The sequence below is a fragment of the Ursus maritimus genome, unplaced genomic scaffold (genome assembly GCF_017311325.1).
Source record: "Ursus maritimus isolate PB19 unplaced genomic scaffold, ASM1731132v1 scaffold_2, whole genome shotgun sequence".
NCBI classification, from domain to species: domain Eukaryota; kingdom Metazoa; phylum Chordata; class Mammalia; order Carnivora; family Ursidae; genus Ursus; species Ursus maritimus.
This window is the reverse complement of record NW_024424452.1, coordinates 67,579,254-67,599,255: the sequence shown is the minus strand read 5'-3', so window position 1 is coordinate 67,599,255 and position 20,002 is coordinate 67,579,254. Positions and strand designations below refer to the sequence as shown.

Sequence of the window (20,002 nt, the reverse complement as noted above, 5' to 3'; positions counted from 1 at the left end):
GGATCAGAGTTGTGTGTCAAGGGCGATTGGGAATTGATTGGAAATGTTTTAGCCAAACCCTAAGAAGTTAACAAAGTCCCCAGAGCTAATCTATGGCAAAACGATGAGATTGGTGAGGCTTAGTGAGGTAGGCTGGAAAGAGACTGGATTCAGGAAGCAGTTGCTGGGCTGTGATCTCAGCTCCTCCATTTACTGGCTGTACCGCTTTGAGAAAATTCCACAGCCTCTCAGAACCTTGCGGTCCACATCCACACATCTGTGTAACCAGGATAATAAATAGCATAGTTGTAAATTTATCAATGAAATAGTAGATGTGAAATTGCTTTTTCCCGCACAAGGAGTTGTTGGTTTATTCTTTGTTGCCTCAGCGCCCTGCCAGCCTTCTGTAGCCTTCTTTACATCTTAATACTCTGTTGCCACTATTGGCCCCATCACCAACACCAATCTCAACTCAATGCTTGTTCTTACAGAGCTTGGTTCTCTGTAAATAAGACAAACCTTTGCAGCCTCTGCCTTGGTCTCTTGGAACACTTGCCGTCTAGATGCTCACTCTTGGAACATTCCCTCTCAACACCCAGCTGCCATGCTTTGAGAAGCTACATGGAGAGGCCATATATGTACTCTGGTCACCAGTCCCTCCTTGAGCTTATTCTTCAGCCATTCTAGTTCACGTGCCAGAATGAGAATGAGGAAACCAACATAGTATCTTGGTGTCATCCAGCAGATCCGCTGACCTCAGTTGTTCCAGCCTCCAGCTATTTTGAGACACCTCTAGCCATTCAAGTCACCCCAACCCTGCATACTATAGAGCAGAAGACAATGGTTGTTATTTTTATACCATTACATTTTGGAATGGCTTATTATACACAGCAGTAGATAATTCAAATGTTGAACAAATATTTGTCATCCATAAACCTTCCTATATTACTTCCATACTAGCTTTGCCAGGGTGCACTGGAAACCTGGTAACAAAGAGGAAATGTGGTAAGTGGTCATGCCAAGAGCTAGGAAGAGAACTAGGGTTTGCTTCCTAGTCTTGATTATTGCACTTCTGTAGGCATGCTTGAAATCAGATAGTGTGAATCCTCCAGTTTTCTTGGTTTTTTTTTTTTTTCAAAATCGTGTTGTTAGCTCTTCCAGCTCCTTTGCCTTTCCATGTAAGTTTGAGAATAAGCTTGTCTATATCTACAAAAACTCTTACTGGGATTTTTATAGGAATTGTATTTAACCTGTAGATCAATTTGAGGAGAAATGACAGCTTTTCTGTATTGAGTCATCTAATCCATAGACACTGTATATGTATTTATTTTGATTTCTTTCACCAGCAATAATTCTCAGCCCATACGTGGTGTACATGATATTTATAGATTTATACCTAAGTATCTCATTTTTTATAGGCATTATAAGTGGTATTGTATCTTTAATTTTGACTTTCACGTGTTCATTGCGAGTACACAGATATATGATTAATTTGTGTGTGTTGAGTTTGTATCCTATGACTTTACTGATTTTATGTATTAGTTCTGGGAATGCTTCTGTAAGTTCCTTAGGATTTTCTACATAGGTGATTATGTCTCTGCAAATAGGGACAGTATATTTCTTCCTTTTTAATCCTTTTTCTTTTGTTATTGCACTGGCTAGTACTTCTAGTTCTATGTTGAATAAGAATAATGACAGTGGATTTCCTTGCCTTTTTCCCAGTCTTAGTGAGAAAGCATTCAGTATTAGTGTTTGCCAGTGGACAGTCGTGTATTAATTGCCCTTGGCCCAGTGCTCTTTGAATCTCCTCATCAGATCTGTAATTGGACAGCATATTGATGGGCTCATTGTACAGCCAGTTCTCATAATCTAGTGGATTTTCCTCATTTGGGATCTGGTGGACTGAAAAGGCATCTTTTCTTATCCTGGCTCTCTGGAACATGAAACAGATAAAGTATACTGAAAACGAAACATCTCACGATGTTTTTGTCGAGGTTCCTCATATCTCAGTCTCCACTTACCATTTGTTATTTAGGGCACCCGTTCTTGTCAGTATTTGATGTGACACACCTACTGCTCCACTCTTGCCCCTTAACTCTACACTATTTTTGGAATAAAAGTCTGAATTGATTAAGGAGAAAGAGGAGTCCCAGATGACTGACTTTGTCTACTACAGAAACCAGCACCACCCCCCCCCCAAAATGCACGGACAGCTGCATAGATTCCTGCTTCGTCCAGACTTGCATTTCTGGTCCATGATTCAGCTAGTAGGAAGGGACCTTCCCAACACTTTCAAGCAAACAGGCTTGTCTGGGTGGTGTTTCACTCTGCTTTGTTCTAAGCAAAGTTGTGGCTAAGAACACTTCGTAGACTCTGGCATTAGGTGGGCTATTAGTACTAGTTTTAAGTTGTATTGCGATTTTTTTTTAAAAATCTGTATTTAAAAAATGTGTCTTCATAAGCATTTTGATAATAAATTGGGAGTTCTATCAGAGGTATCTTTTTAGATGCCATTTTGAACCTGACTGCTCACTGATTTTGTCACAGTCATGCTCCTCACATTAAATGGGCAAAAGAGCAAGCGCATCATTAATTATTCCCTCAGAAGAAATGTTATTGCTAGAGGTTTCTGGAAGCCATCAGGTTAAATCCAAATGGTTTTGCTACTTCTGTAGTGTGTTTGAATTCTTGATTCGCTTCCCCTTTGACAGTGGCAGAATAAACAAGTCCCCAAAGAAGAGGAACACACTACCCTTCTTTTTGTGAATATTTACTCTTCCTTGATCTCCTCTCCCTTCTTCCTCCTTTTGAGAAAGTACTGTGTGTGCACTATTTATATCTGTGTATAATGTCTGCATTACTGAAAAATGTCAAAATCTTACAAGTTGATAAGCATGAAAAAAGATTAGTCATGGCTGCAGTGGCTCTTCTAGAAACAAGATTAAAGGAACTGGAGTAATTTTGACCTCTTGAGTAAGGATTTGATAATATAATTAAGGACATAAAATGAATGCGTATTTCTGTAATTTAGAGGGAGTGATATATATACTTGGGTTTCAGAGGGAGGGGTGGAGAACTGGCTTTCTGTGCCCATCTAGCCTTCAATCATGTGAAAGGAGGATCCATCCATTAGCAAAGAAAGCTTTACTTATAGAGGTAGCAGAAAAATGTATTTTCTCTTATAGACACAGTTTGTGGAATTCAGGGAAACCATTAAAAAGCACATTACTTTTTGCAAAATTATGTATTTTAGTGTAAAAAGGCCAGATAGCTTCTGTTATCACATGAGAGGAAATAACATGTTTAAAAGAGGAATCCATTTTTGAGAGAAATTGAAGTATTATATGGAGATTTTGGAGTCAGACCCTGATTTAAATCCCACCCAAACTACCTCCTAGCTGTGTGATCTTAAATTGTTTAATTTCTTTGTGCCCAGTTTCCTACTTTGTATAGTAGAGGATGATAGATCCTAACTACCTGGCAGATTGTCATGCTAATCACCAGGAATAGGTTAACTCTCCACGTGTGATAGAAGTTCTCTTCGTATTCACAGAAAATGACTGCCTGTGGGGAGGGGGCAGGGCTTTTCTCCATGTTCCCAGGACTGTACTTCTTATACTTAGCTGATTACATGGGTCTGATTTGTGGCTAAGGACGCAGCCATTTTGCCTGTGATCAGCTCCTAGTTCCACCGTTTTCTAGCTAGTTCCCTAATCTCCCTGGGCTTCCATTTCCCCAGTGGTGAAATGGTGATAGTAGTTCCAGGCTCAGAAGGTGGTTTGATTTTTCTTTTTAAGAGCTTGTTTGAAGCGTGATTTACATACCATAAAATTCAGCCATTTTAAGTGTACAGCTCTTTGAATTGTAGACACTTTTGCAGTTGTGCAAATGAGCACCACCATCCATTCTTAAAATATTTCTGTCACCCCCAAAGGTTCTCTTTCACCTGGTTGTGTTGGTTCCTATCTCCACATCCAGCCCCAGGCCACCACAACTCTAGACTTTGTAGAAATTTCTAGAAATTTCACATCCCTGGAAACATATGATACGGAGTCTTGTCTGGTTTCCTTTGCGTAGGCTGTTTTTGAGGTTCATCCGTGATGCAGTGCGTATCAGTACTTCGTTCCTTTTATGACAGAACAGTATTGCATTGTATGGCTTAATCTCATCTTCTCTACCCATTCACTCATCGGTTATTTGGGCTATTTCCACTTTTTCTGGTTATTTTGAATAATACCGAAATGAACACTGGCAGATAAGTCCTTATGTGGGCATGTTTTCATTCATGCTGAATGGATTCCTGGTAATGGAATTCCGGGGGCTGCCTTGGTCCATTCAGGCGGCTCTAGCAAAATATCACAGACCCAGTAGCCCCAGCCTTCTCATCTCCCTCTCCCCATTCCCTGAAAACCACTAATCTACTGTATGTCTCTCTGGATGGATGTGCCTATTTTGCACATTTCAGTAAATGGAATCAGATAATATACAACAGAATAATACCTGCCAGACCATTTTCCAAAGCGGCTACACCATTTTGCATTTTCATCAACAGTGTGGGAAGGTTCCAGTCTCTCCACATCCTCACCAGCACTGGCTATTACAGCCCTAGTGGGTGTGAGGGGCAACTCGCTGTGGTTTTGATTTGCATTTATCTGATGACCAATGATGTTGAACATCTTTTCATGTGTTTATTAGCCATTTATGTATCTTCTTGGAAATGAAATGGAATTCTTCTCTTCTTCTTGGAAGACAAATGTCTCTTCACATCCTTTGTTCATTTCAGTTGGGTCGTCTTCTGTGTAACTTTTTAAGACGTCACCGAAATGTTTGCCAAAGCGCTTGTACCATTTTACTTCCTCTAACAATATATGGGAGTTCCAGTTCCTCTATGTCCTTGCCAACACATACAAAATAACATTGTCAGTTTCTTTTGATTCTAGCCCTTCTAGTGGGTATGTAGTGGTACTGTAAAACATTTCTCTGATGACTAATTATTTTGAGCATCTCTTCAGGTACTGACTTGGCATTCATATTTCTTTTTCTGAAATACCTGTCAAGTATTTTGCCCATTTTTCATTTTTTTGTTTATGCCTTATTATTACCGAGTTGTAACAGTTCTTTATATACGTTGGTTAGAAGTCTTAGATGTATATTTTGCAGATAATTTCACCCAGTCTGTAGCTTGTTTTTGTTCTTTGGATCTTTTATAGAAGACACTTAAAATTTTTATGAATTCCAGTTTGTCAGTTTTTACTTGTATAGATCATGTTTTTTGTGTCATATGTAAGAAATCTTTGCCTAACACAAGCTCATGAGGATTTTCTCCTTATCTTTTTTTTAAGTTGTATAATTGTACATTTTACATTTAGATTGATAATCCATTTTGAGTTAATGGGCTCATAATGGATCTTTGTATAAGGTATGAAGTTCAGGTCAAAGTTCCTTTTTTTTCTACGGGTGGTTGAAATAACTATCCTTACTACATTGTTTTTGTGTCTTTGTCCAAAATACATTGGCCATATTTGTTCTATTTTTGAAATGTCTGTCATTTCATGTATCTGTGTGTCTGTCTCTTTGCCAATACCAGACTGTTTCAATTACTACAGCTTTATAGTAAATCTTAAAATTGGGTTATACGAATCCTCCTCTTTTATTCTTTTTCAAAATTGTTTAGATTCTTCTGATGTCTTTATATTTCCATACACATTTTAGAACCAGCCCGTCTATACCTACAGATACCATGTTGGGATTTTTATTACAACTGTAGATTTTTTTATTACACTAATTTTTATTGCACTATAGATCAGTTTGAGGAGAATCAACATCTTTACTACATTCACCTTTGCTTTTGAAGGAGAGTCTAAGTATAGATTTCTTGGTTGACAGCTTCTTTCTTTCAGCATTTTTATTCTTTTGTAGTTTACCTCCATGGTTTCTGATGAGAAGTCCTCTGTTTCCCTGTATGAGGTGAGGTGTTTTTGTTTTTTATTAGTTTTTTGCTCCTTTCAATATTTTCTAATTTTGAATAGTTTTAACTATGATGTGTCTGGATAGATTCTCTTTGTATTTATTTTACTTGGAGATAGTTGAGCTTCTTGGGATCTATGGGCTGGTATTTTGTATTAGTTAAATTTTAAATTTGTATATTTTGTGTTCATTAAATTTGGGAAGGTTTTGGACATAATTGTTTCTGTTTTTCCTTCCACATTCCCTTTCTTCTCTTGTTTCAGGATATTCACCTGACTTCTTCTCATAGATATTTGAGTGTTCTATTTTTCTTCAATTATTTTTCTCTCTGTGCTGAGATTCGATATTCATATATTTCATTGATCTGGCTTCCAATTTACTGGTTATTTCACCTGCCATAACTCTGAGTTCCTCTAATGAACTTTTCGTTTCAACTCTCGAATTTACATTTGGTTTTTTGTGAACTTTTTGTTTCAGCTCTCGAATTTACACTTGTTTTTTTGTGACAGGTTTTACTTCTCTATCAAAACTTCTTCCCACCACCTTTATTTGAAAAACGATTTTCCTTTAATTCTTTGCATATAATTTAATTCCTTGGGAATATTTATCATAGTTGCTTTAATGATTTTTCTTTCTAGATCTAATATCTGAGCGCACGCAGACGCGTTTCTTCTGCCAGCTGTGTTACGTATGGTTCTCTGTCTTTTACATGTGTATTACAAGCTTTCTTTTGCTGCCATAACAAATGACCACGAACTCGGTGGCTTCAAATAACACAGACTGATTATCTTGAGTTCTGCAGGTCAGAAGCCTGACCCCGGTTTCTCTGGGCTAAAATCAAAGTGCAGTGGGGCTGTGATCCTTCCTGGGGGTTTTATGGGAAAACCTCTCTCCTTAAGTTGTCCAGCTCTTAGAGGCGGGACACATTCCTTGGTTCGTGGTTCCCTTTCTGAATTTCAAAGCTAACAACATAAAGATCCTCTGACCTGCTTTCACCATCACATCTCTTTCTCTGACCCAGCTGGGGATGGGTCTCTGCTTTTCCAGATTCATGAAATTAGATGGGACCCACCTCCCCGGGTGACCCAGGCTAGTCTCCCTGCTCAAGTGTTTTGACTTTAATCACATCTGCCCAGTTTGCTTTGCTGTGTGAGGTGACGTGTTCACAGGCTCTGCAGGTTAGATTGTAGCTTTATTTGGGGCCATTTCACCCCCTACCACAGCCTGTGTCATAATTGTGTTAATTGAAACCCCAGCATGTCCACATTCTGTTGTATTGTTCTGAAGGTTGTTGCTGGTAGTGTTGTAACTTGTCCTGATGTACCTGTGGGGTATGGGGTGCAGCGTATTGATGATGTCTTTGCTCAGTTTTCTGTTTTGGCCCTACCTCCCTGGAGGTCTCCCCTGTGACTGTAGCGTAGTGTTCAGCCCGTTGTGTGGACAGGGGTATTGCGCAAACATCTTTCACCTAAAAGGCTTCCCCACTCTGCTGTGTGGGACAAGGTGTATGCATTCAAAGTTGTGGTCATCTCCCTTGGCTTCTACTTTTTGCCGGGATTTCCTGCTGCTCCCTTATGGACGTGTAATTTCCTAGGTACCCAAGTGCTATAAACAACTTGTCTCAGTTCTTCTGTGGCTCACTGGGGGTGTGGGGAGGATGGTGGATGGGAATAGCCCCAGGCAAGCAGACCATAGCCTCTTGCTTTGCTGACCCTAAGCTCTAGCTATTTTTGTTTGTTTGTTTAAAGAATGAACAACTTCCCAATTTGTTATCTACCTCTAGTCAATTTCTCATGCCCTGAGGTGGGTGCTTTTGGCAATTCTGTCCAGTTTTATACTGGTTTTTGCAGAGAAGACTCGATCACTTCGTATCATCTTTACCAAAGTTTATGTGCATTAGGTTGTTTTAAAATAAATTGAGCTAAAGCAGGTGGAGTCTTTAGATCAGGGCCTGGTATGTAGCAAAGGCTCTAACAAAGACAACTAGGCAGTCACATTGCCATTTCATAGTTACCCATTTTAGAGTATTTTTTTTGGATGAGATCCACTCTCCAGCCTCTTACTTCTAGAAAGTCCTTTACTATAGACCAGGTGTCCACCAGCTTTTTCTGTACAAAGCTAAGTATGTAAGTATGTTAGGCTTTGCAAGCCATACAGTCAACTCCTCAGTCCTGATGTGTCAGGAAAACAGCCATCCACAGTCTACAAAAGAATGGGTGTGGCTGTGTGCCAAACTATTTGTGAAAACACGCCACAGGTGGGATCTGGGCTTGGCACTATCATTTGCCAACCCCTGCTGTAGACTCATTTTCTCACGATGCTGCATCCCAGCGGTGCCAACTTTTATGCTCCAAGAGACTTTTTTTTTTTTTAATCACCAAAGAAGAGAGAACATTTCTACTTCGCAGCACCACATTCCAGCACCTCCCAACACCTGTGCTCTGGGAGCTTACGACTTCTTCAAGGCCTATGGGCTCTCGAGTACTTGACATCTGTATCAGCTCGTATAGTACCAGTCACATTTCTCGAATACATGTCAACAACCACACTTCCAGTGTTGTTAGATACAGACACACAGCTTGGTAAGATCATTGATGGCCAACTGTATTTCATCTATTTAAGAATAGATTGCAGCTTTTTTATGAGTTTTTGATTTTTTGTAAGTATTATTTTTTCCTCCAAACAAGGGTAAAGTATGTACTTTTTTTTTTAAGATTTTATTTATTTATTTATTTGACAGAGAGAGAGAGACAGCCAGCGAGAGAGGGAACACAAGCAGGGGGAGTGGGAGAGGAAGAAGCAGGCTCATAGCAGAGGAGCCTGATGTGGGGCTCGATCCCATAACGCCGGGATCACGCCCTGAGCCGAAGGCAGACGCTTAACCGCTATGCCACCCAGGCGCCCCAAGTATGTACATTTTTTAAACCACAGAGTTCCCTTCTCGATTCAACATTCAGTCTGTGGAGATCATTAAACCCCTAGATTATCTGTTAACCTAATTGTTCTTTACACACTGGCTTTGTACCTAGAAATTAAAACAGAGCATTAAGTCAGGTTTTAAGACTTTTTATTGTTAAATACATCATACATTCCAAAGGGTATATAAATCACACACGAGTTGTTTAAAGAGTTATGAAGTAAGTGTGCATGTAACTGCTTTATGTTCTTCTTGAATAGAGAAGGACTTTAGAATACTTGAATCCTGTTTTCTTTACTACTGACATGTATGCTATGATTATTGTATATTTTTATTTTTACCATATTTTTAACTCCCCCAATTTACTGTTTTATTTGTTAGTATTCGTAGGTTTGCCCATATTCGGCATTCTCTTTGTTCTTCATTCCTAATTGCACCTTAGACCTTCCATCTTGGCTCACTTTCCTTCTTCCAGAAGTCCATCCTTTAGAATTCCTTTTGTTAAGATCTGCTGGTGACAAATTCTCAGTTTCTTCTTCCAAAAATGTCTCTGTTTTATCTTCTTCTTTTAAGTAAAACTTTTTATTTTTAACAGCAGTTTTAAGTGCACAGCAGAATTGAAGGTGCAGAGATTTCCCATATATTTCCTACCCCCACATAAGTACAGCCTCTGGCATTATCCACATTCCCCACCAGGGTGGGACATTTGTTACCACATTGACACATCATTATCCCCAGAGTCCATAGTTTACATTAGGGGTCGCTCTTAGTGTTGTACATTTTATGAATTTAGACAAATGTATAATGACATGTGCATCATTATGGTATCATGTTTTCACTACCCTAAAAATCCTCTGAACTTCACCTGTTCATCCCTCCCTTCCACCCCCCAGAAGTCACTGATTTTTGTTTTATTGTCTCCATAATTTTGCATTTTGTAGAACGTCACACCATTGAAATGTAGCCAGTGTAGACTGGCTTCTTTCCCTTAATAGTAAGCATATAAAGTTATTCATGTCTTTTCACGGTTGAACAGGTCATTTGTTTTCAGGACTAGATAATATTCCATTGTCTGGATGGACCACAGGTTATCCATTCGTGTACCAAAGGACGTCTTGGTTCCTTCCAAGTTTTGGCAGTTATGAATAAACCTGCTGCTGTAAGTTTGTGTGTGTGTGTGTGGACATAAGTTTTCAACCCCATTTGGGTAAATACCAGGGAACATGATTCCTAGATCCTATGGTTTAGTTTACTTAGTATGTTTAGTTTTATAAGAAACCACCAAACTGTCTTCCAAAGTGGCTGCACCACTTTGCATCCCCACCAGCAGTGAAGAAGAGTTCCTGTTGTTCCGCATCCTCACCAGCATCTGGAGATGTCAGTGTTCCGGATTTGGGCCATTCCAGTAATGTGTAGTGGTGTCTCGTTGTTTTAATTTCCCCGATGACATCTAACGGAAGCATCTGTGCATATGCTTCTTTGCCATCTGTATCTCTTCTTTGGTGAGATGTCTGTTCTCATCTTTGGCGCATTTTTTCAGTTTTTCATTATTGTTGAGTTTTAAGAGTTCTTTGTATATTTAGGATAACAGTCCTTTATCAGATGTGCCTTTTGTAAATGTTTTCCCTCAGTCTGTGGCTTCCTTTCCCATTCTCTTGACAGTGTCTTTTGCAGAGCAGAAGCTTTCAGTTTTCCAGCTTATCCGTTATTTCTTTCCTGGATCATGTCTTCGGTGTTGTATCTAAAAAGGCATCACCAGGGGGCCTGGGTGGGTTCATCTGTTAAGTGTCTGCCTTCGGCTCAGGTCATGATCCACAGGGTCCTGAGATTAAGCCCCACGTTGGGCTCCTTGCTCAGTGGGGAGTCTGCTTCTCTCTCTCCCTCTGCCTGCTACTACCCCTGCTTGTGCACTTGCTCTCGCTCGCTCTCTCTCTCTCTGTCAAATAAATAAATGAAAAATCTTAATTTAAAAAAAAGGATTATCTAGGCTTTCTCCTGGGTTGTCTGCTGGCAGGTTCATGGCTTCGTTTTACATTTAGATCTGTGATTCGTTTTGAGTTCGTTTTTGTGAAGGGCGGAGGCCCTGGGTCTGCATTCATGTTTTTGCAGTGTGGAAGTGTTGCTTCAGCACCATTTGTTGAAAACACCTGTCTTTGCTCTGTTGTGTCACCTTTGCTCCTTCGTCAAAGATCAGTCAACTGTACGTATGTGGGTCTTTCAGAGCTCCCCGTTCTGTTCCCTTGATCTGCTTGTTCTTTCATCAGCACCATACAGTCTTGATTACTGTAGCTTTAGAGTAAGTCTTGAAGTTGAGTATATCGATTCCTCCAACTTTGCTCTTCTCCAGGGTCATGTTGGGTATTTTGGATCTTTTTGCCTCCATGTAAACTTAGAATCAGTTTACTGACATCCACAAAATAACTTCCTGGGACTTTGATTGGGATTGCATCGAATCTACAGACCAAGTTGGGAAAAACTGATATCTTGACAGTATTGAGTCTTCTTATCAGCACACACGGAATACTTCTCCATTTATTTAGTTCTTTGATTTCATTCATCAGATATTTGTGATTTTCCTTATATGGAGCTTGTACATATTTCTTTAGATTTAAATCTCAATATTTTATTTTGGGTGGGGGTACTAAGGTCTCTTCTTTTTTAAATAGTTTATGAAATATAATTAATAGAGGGGCACCTGGGTGGCTCAGTCAGTTAAGCATCTGCCTTCTGCTCGGGTCATGATCTCAGGGTCCTGGGATCAAGTCCCACGTCAGGCTCTCCACTCAGTGAGGGGTCTGCCTCTCCCTCTGCCCCACCCCCTTCTCATGCACTCTCTCTCTCTCTGTCAAATAAATGAAATCTTTTTAATAAGAAATATAATTCATAGAACCATACAATTTACCCATCAGAGGCATACAATTCAGTATATTTAAGACATGTGCAACCATGGTCACATTCAGTTTTAGAACATTTTCTTCAGCTCAAAAAGCAACCCTGAACCCTTTAGCTGTAAAACATATTTCTGAGGATACAGAATACTAGACTAGGAATTTTTTGTGCTAGGGACATTAAAGGTATTATTCTGGCTTCTGGCTTTCTTTTGGCCTTACTTGTGACTCTTTTCAATGTAGTCTGTCTCCTGCAATTGGCAAGAAGGGAGGATTCTCTGTTAGACCCTGTGATGTTAGGTAGACACTGGACTTGCTCTTATGCCCACCAAGCTCCAGAAAAAAACAAAAAAACCAAACAAACAAAAACCAGGGGAAGCCAGAGGCTCCAGCATACAAGTGTACCATAGTTGCACCATTCTACTTACTTCTCATGGGGTCCCTCTTCACTTAGATTTTGGCCTGACGATACTGTCTTGCCAGCATTTTATTACATTTAAAATATCTTTTTATAATTCAATCATGCTGGCCGACCTTTTTGAAATACTTCAAAATATTGTTAAATATTTCGCACCCTAAAAAAGAGAACTGCAAGACACGAAACAGGCAAAAGCCAGACACAGGACAGCACTGGCCCCATTATGAGCATTAAAGGAAACTGTTTGCATACAGTGGAGTGTCGCCCTGCCTGCCTGGAGGATTCTGACCAGCCCTGACCACTGTGCTACAGGCAGCGCCAGTTCCGTGGGCAACACCACAACATCTCCCTGCTGCTAGCCGAGCTACCAGGGGCCCAGGCTGCTCATGAGCAGGTCTGACACATGGATGAGAAAATAGTGCACAAATCCAGCATTACGTGAAAATAGTTAAACGTAATTCGAAAGTTAAAATTATGATATGGGTAACATTTTCGTGGTTTAGTTTTCAAAAAGATGAAAACACAAAGTTTCAGGTTCAAAATTCAACCCCATCTGCAACAGAAGCATTCCCCTAACAAAGCACCTCTGTGCCCTCATCCACTGTCCTCTCAACTACCACGGTCCCACCAGGCTTCTCTCTACGTTGCTACCCATTCGGTGTGCATTTAAAAAAAAAAACAACAGGGAAACATACAGGTGATCCAAGTGGGCCCTTTGGCTGTTGGAAATAACTATTTTTATGCTATTGGGCCACTTTTTTTTAACTTTGCGATAAAATCAGACAATTTTTCCCCATTGTTTATCTCAGTGTGGATGTAACAGTGTGTTACATCTAATTACCGTACTGTCACTAGCCCTGGACACTTAATGAAACTAGCTTGTGCTTATACGTAGTTGTGAGCATTTGTAAGTGTCCTCCCACCTCTTGTCTTAGCCTCAGGTAAATTGTGAAGTGTCCAGTCAACTAACTATTTGGAAGAAGCAGGTCTTGAACCTGAATATCCTAACTCCTTCATTCGAATTTATCTACTCTAAAACCTCTGCTTCTGAGCCCGAATTACATAAACATTTAAAATAAACAAAAAGCTCTTTTGTTCTTCTCTGATTTAGAGATTCTTTCGTAACAATAGGTAATGTACCAACAACTATAAATTGTTAAACTTCTGAGAGTAAGAAAGTCCTACCTTTTGGGTGGAGGACCTCTATTTAGTGGAAATTAAGAGGAGTAGAAATATAATCTTTGCATAAGGGGATGATTCTGCTTACTCATTTTGTGGGGTAAATTAAATCCAAGAAAAATCTAATTGCGGTGAGACAAAATCTCACTGTTATGTTATAAAATGCCATTGTTAATATGTGGTAGAATTATAAGAGGCACATGCATTTTATTTTCTCATATTCAAGGGGTGGGGGGGTGGCAAATCCACCTGTTGGTGATGGGGGGCCAGCAACACATGCCACAGACAAAACAGGAGGTGAGGGTTCAACTGAGGCCAGAACCCAGGATCCTCCTTTTTTGGAAACAAGTGAGAATTCACGGCTCTGATCTTCCCGTCGCCAGCAAGGCAGGCAGTAGAGGTGACAGAGGAGTAAGGATTCATCGCCCCCATTGGGGAAGAGCACTTTTCTGGACTAACTGTAATTAATTAAGGTCATGGTAAGAAATAGTTCTAGTTCCAGAGCAATTTCTAGGACAGTGTGGCCTGTCTTTTCTTTCTTTGGTTTCATTTCCCGATGTTAGGATCTTTTTTTTTTTTTTAACAACAAAAGTATATCATATTACAAATAAAGCTACCCTGCCCCCAAAGGCATGAGTAACTTTCGTACAGCAGCTGGTTTCACTTACGCCGAGCCTGCGGGACGTCACATGACTCCATCTGCCTTTTCACGCTTCCTTGGCCCAGTCCCCTATGAGTTTCCACGTCATTTCCATATGAGGCTTAGAATTCATTAAAAATCCAATTTTTTGGATTAAAGCAGTTATCTGCCAGAGTCCATAATTCCCAAAAGTGAAAAAGTAAAACCCAGTGTCCTGTTTTTTTGTTATGAAAAATTTCAAACATACACAAAAATAGAATAATATGATGAATCTTCTTATATCCATCATCCAGATTCAATAATTACCAAAATTTTGCAACACTTATATAATTTCTCACCCCCCCTTTGTGTTGAATTATTTTATTCTATTTTGCCATTCTTAGCATTTCTGAATCTGTTACTTGCTGTCTTTTATTACTTTTGGAAATTCTCAGCCATTATGGCTTCATATATTGCTTTGGCAATTCAAAGCCATATTTTGAAATTCCAGTGAACATATATGAGACTCGGGTCCTATATTTGTCATTCATTGCCTTTCCATCTTTTGCAACTGATACGTTCTTTTGACCTGCCTTCCTGTTCACTAATTCTTTCTTTGGCTGTGACGCATCTCATGTTAAGCTATTGAGTTCTTGACTCTGGTTATCTGTTTCTCAGTTCCAGAAATTTCATTGGTTATTTTTAATTTTATTTCCAATTTTCTTCTAAAGTTCTTTTCTATTATTTAAGTTCTCAAACATACTTTTTAAATTTAAAGACCTGACCTGTTGAGTATCAATAGGTATGTTTCATTGTGTGTGTGTTTTTTTTTCTCTTGGTTTTCAGATAGTCCTTTGCTTTTTGTATGCCTGGTTATAATTTTACTGAATGTCCTGCAGTTGGAGGACATTGGAGGGATAATTTTAGGTTCAGGTTGACATTTTGCTTCAAAGAGAATTTACTTTGCTTCTGATAGTCTGTAGGAACAGATCACCTTAATCCATTCAGGGTTTGAACAGATCGAGTCTTTGTGAGGTCTTGTCTCTTTCTGGCTTACCACTACTCTTAGACTATAGCCACAAATGAAAGTCACAAATGAAAAGTCAAGGATGAAAGTTAAGGATGTTCACCAGGGCTCCTTTTCATCCTTGTTGCACCCTGAGCTTATTTCTGTGTGTCCATGTCTGTGAAACTGCCAAAGCCTCTGCTCAGCTGTTGAGCCCGTCTGCCTCTTCTTTCAAGTCAGCAAAGGGAACAGTGGCAACAAATGTAAGGATCACCTTCTTGAGCTTCTTTCTGCAGTTTGACTCTTCCAGATCCCTCTGCTTCAGTGGGTCTGTGATACCTTCAAACAATTTTTTTGTAAATTTTGTCTAACTTCTCTTGTTTTTAACGAGGGTTTTGGTCTGAAACAAACTAATCCACCATTGCTGGAAGGAGAAGTTGTGCTGAAGAAATTTAAATCAAATCCTAGACATTACATCATTTTATCCATTCATACATTAGCTTGCATCTTGGAAAAATGTGGACATTTCCATACATGCCGACAATGCCGTTTCATGTTCAGATTTCCTAGAATTCCCAGAAATGTCTTTTAATGGTTGTTTTGTTTGAGTTCAGATGCACAAGGTCTGTATGTGACATTTGGTTGTCATATCTTTTGAGTCTCTTTTAATCTAGAGTGTTCTCCTCAATGCCGTCTTTTTCTTTTCATGCCATTGACCTGTTGAAATTCTGTGTCAGAGTCCTGTAGAATTTCCCGTATCTCCGATTTAGCTGGTTGCTTTTTTTTTTTTTTGATCCTCTATCACTTGTTTTTCCTATGAAACGGAATTTAACTGTGTGGGCTTGGTTAAATTCAGTTTTGTTTGTTTAGTTAGTACAGACCGATTCCTGGTGCATGACATCAGAGAGCACGCGATTTCTGATTTTTACACTGTAAGGGTGCTAACGTTGGTCAGTAGGTTCTGATGATGACAATGTAATCCATCCATTATAAAATTCTCCATCGTTCTTTGATATGTTTGTTTACTCTGAAATACAGTTTATAGGGGCAAGTTAAGCTCTTCTTTTAAATTCAGTCATGTCTTTTATATCAGTTCTAAAAAATGCATCCCAAACAATAAATGTTTTTTTCCTGCTTTCAATGGCAGAGCTGCTCCCTGTAGTCAAACAGTGTAATTGGTAATTACATCACGTAGGGAAACCTCAGCAGGACCAGCAGTGCAGGTCCTGCCACCTGACCTCCCAATAGCCTTTGAGCTTGAGGCATTCCAGACTCTTGCCACCTCCTCGAAAAGTAGGGCAGCAAAATCTTGGTGCTTACGGGTCTGAGTTAAAGCTAGTGTGTGTGCCGCTGCTTTGCTCTGGTTGTTTAAGCACATTCCTTTCTAGACACTTACCACAGAAACACCAAAGGCAGGTTTTCCCTTCTGGGCCCAGCGTTCTGGAGCTCGTGATCACTAGCATTGTATCTACGGAAAGGGAATTTATAACGCCCCAACAAGTACGAGACCTACAGAATGACTTTGTTCCTGTACACTCTGCATTTCTATAGTTGGCATTTCTGTTTGAGTCTTGTGGTCAGTTCCAGCTCTGCTGGGCCCCAGCAAACCTCCAGACCCTGCTCCATCCATTCTATCGGGTCTTTCTTTTCCGTCCGCCTTACACTGTCCTGCCTCAAGTCTGTCTGCCTCTAGTGTCTCTTCTTGAATTTTCTTTGTTTCCCATTCTGATGAAAATACTTGCAGCCCCACTTAGGAGCGCCCAGTCGCTGACAAGCAGAAGTCTGAAATTCCTAGCTTTGCATTTCTGTCTCTCTGCAGCCCAGCCTGAGGCTGGTGTCCTGTCCCTCCTCGGATTCTGCCTCCTGACCATCACCTGAGCTGCCCATGTCTTCCCATGCCCCACGTGCCTGTTCCGGGAGCCCATGGCCCCTTCCAGTCTGGACCAGCTCAAGTTGTGCGGCTCCAGGAATCCTTCCCGGGTCACTAAGGGCTCTGCTGTTTCTGGAGGCCCACGTCTGTGCCACGGCAGCCCTCACACTCCTTTCCGTGCCGTGATTTTATCTGCCTCACTTCCACAACTAGACTGTGCCCCAACCAGGGCAGGGACTCTCCTGGGACTTCTCATTCCTTCCCCCTGGGGCACAGAACGAGGCATCTCGTAGGCACCCCTCCCCCCTCCTTCCAACTAAGACTCCAGCCTTGGTCCCCCCACTCCCAGGGCCCCGGAGGCTGTTTTGGGGTCACACTCATAGCTGGCCTTCATTTTTGTCAGAGCCAAGATTAAAGACAGTCCGCAGGCCCTCCTCTGTCCTCCTCACTGTCACCCATGTGCCCTCACTGGGGACCTTCTCCCAGCAGGAGTGAGCTTCACCAGAGTTGCTCTGGTTGCGACTCCAACAAGTAATCGTGATTCTGATTCACGATGGCAGCTGCGAGGCTTCCAGAAACAATCTGGGCACACGGTCAACACTCGCTGGAGCCATGACACTGTTCCGTAAATATTTGTGAGGCAGTCCGCCTCGCAGACACGTTCCCCTCATCCTCTCAAGACTAAACTTCACTTTGTTGTTTTTAGTATCTTAAGCAACCAGAGCAGGTACCTGTCAGGGCGTAATTACGCGCCACTTTCTCTCCCGGCATAGAACCAAAGATTTTTCTTTCCTTCTGCTAAGTAATGACAGACATCTGCTAATGACAGACATCCATTTAGTCGCATGCTTTTTAGTATAAGATTACTTTTTGGCCTTTAAATTTAATTATTCCACATTCATAGCAATAAAATCAAATCCCAAATCCAGGTATGCTTTTCGAGGAAAGTGTCCAGGGCAATTACCTCCTGATAATGGTGTCCAGTACTTAAGCCTTTTGTCTGTGGATCTTAAAATCTCTTCCACACAAGTAGATAATGATGTTCATTTTGTCGGGGGTGAGGGGTGAAGTGATTGATCTCCTGGCCTACTCAAGAGATGAAGAAAAATCCAAGACCCAGGTGTCGCCTTTGTTTCTCCCCTCCCCCTCCCTTCGCAGTTCTTTCAAAGAAGCATGGCCAACCTTCTATTGATTGAAATACCTCCCTCTCAAGGACTGCTTTCCACTTTTTGAAGAGCACAAATGAAAGGGGTTTCTATATCACATTTCGTGTGGGGAAGAGTTGAGGTTCGGGGAGAGGGAATGGTGTGGAGACATGTGTCCACTTATCAGAGAATAGATGTGTCTCCTGGTAAATCTCGCTCTTCCCTATTACACAGCAGAGCTTGAATGCGGTTCCCAGAGTTCACAAGTGAGAAGCGGTCAGAGCAGAGCTTGGCACATGGCGAGCCTATGTGAGTCATGACTCTTAGGGCAGAACCTGTGGTCTCCGGACAAGCAGCGTTTGGAGTGTGCCCTTGCTTGCGCTAACAATTTGAACGTATCCCACCAGGCTTGCCCAACCTTTGGGAGCCAGTTTACATCCTATTTCCTTCCTCCAGGAAACCTTCCTGGTCCAACCAACCACCTGTTAGCGCTCTCTCTTCAAAATTCTTGCATTATTCTCTCAGTGTAATTCAACCACCTTGAACTGAGTGTTACTGTCTGGTAAGGTAGGCCTCATTTGGGCACTAAATCATGCCCTCTCCTGTCATATTTTGTAACTGTGGTATGAACGTTTGTCTTGTGTCTGGTGGGATTGTTGGGCCTTGAGGGGAAAGCTCATAGCTAGACAGCGCCCAGTCCCAGGAACAGTCGTGCACATACAGCAGGAACTCGGTAGGCTCTAAGGATGGAGGTGGCGGGGCACAGAAGTGGCCAGTCTGTACACATCTTATTGAATCTGATAGAATAAATTCTTGTTGGATCACACAGAAGTTATGTCTGGGGGCGCCTGGGTGGCACAGCGGTTAGGCGTCTGCCTTCGGCTCAGGGCGTGATCCCGGCGTTACGGGATCGAGCCCCACATCAGGCTCCTCCACTAGGAGCCTGCTTCTTCCTCTCCCACTCCCCCTGCTTGTGTTCCCTCTCTCACTGGCTGTCTCTATCTCTGTCGAATAAATAAATAGAATCTTTAAAAAAAAAAAAAGAAGTTATGTCTGGAGCATAGCCCTGAGTTCTCATTCTTTGCTCTACTTACAACACCCTCTGCCATTCTGTTACGTGGGAAAGAGGTCAAGCTTGTATTGAGCTCCTCCTGCATGCAGGACATCGTGGCAAACATAGATGGGGGGGCCGGGATTAAAGCTCTGTAATCCAGTGAGATGATAAGTAAATACACAAGTCCTATACGAAATATGGGCCATGATGAACACCAAGGGCTTGGCAGTTAAAAGGAGGGCATGATGGTATCTCTGTGGGCAGTCGTGAACACTTCATTCATTGACTCCACATGTATTGAGCGGCCATCTTCTGTTCCAAGGCTGTTCTCCTTGCTCACAGACGAGGCTAGAGGATAAGCTCAGCACCTGGTCTCTCCACCCCACCCCCAGATAGGAAGGCAAAGGTGTCCACCCTTGTCTCCCTTCTCTAGTGTTGATTAGAGAGACATTCCAGCCCTGTCCTTTCTTTCCTAACATAGAGGACACCTCCCCGTCCCTACTGCCCAGCTAACTTCCTCTCGGTAGCTCTGGAACACCCCCAGCCAGGGTCTGCCCCCCCCTTTCATGGTCCCCTGATGGAACACCGACCACAAAGGTGAGAGCTGCTGACACTGTTTACCCTTCGGTTTCTTCCAGGATTTTTTTCCCCGGAAGCCATCCCGTCAGAGGGGTGCAGGTGATGAAAGTGGGCAAACTACAGTTGCACCAAGGCATGTTTCCCCAGGCGATGAAGAACCTCAGACTGGTGAGTGTGCCGTGACCGCGTGTCCTTCAGTGGGGAGTACCAGGTCTGTCTGTCGCTAGGCTGTTTCCTTGTGATTTTTAGCAACTCTGTACACATGCATGCACGCACACGTTTGCACACACACACGCATGCCCATCAGTGTTTAACGACCAGCTCTGAGAAAACCTGATTTGTGATGTTTGCTGATTTCTGTGGTCTAAACATGCGTGCCGT

At 41.6% G+C, this 20,002-nt stretch overlaps 1 protein-coding gene across 1 annotated transcript in view; it reads left to right on the top strand.

Moving 5' to 3' along the window:
- The window catches only part of SMYD3 (SET and MYND domain containing 3), a 686,329-nt gene that overhangs the window by 649,799 nt on the left and 16,528 nt on the right, over positions 1 to 20,002 (top strand). Inside the window, exon 11 of the mRNA XM_040636090.1 lies at positions 19,681 to 19,789. Coding sequence (XP_040492024.1) covers positions 19,681 to 19,789 — 109 coding nt within the window. The remainder of the gene's footprint in view (positions 1 to 19,680; positions 19,790 to 20,002) is intronic.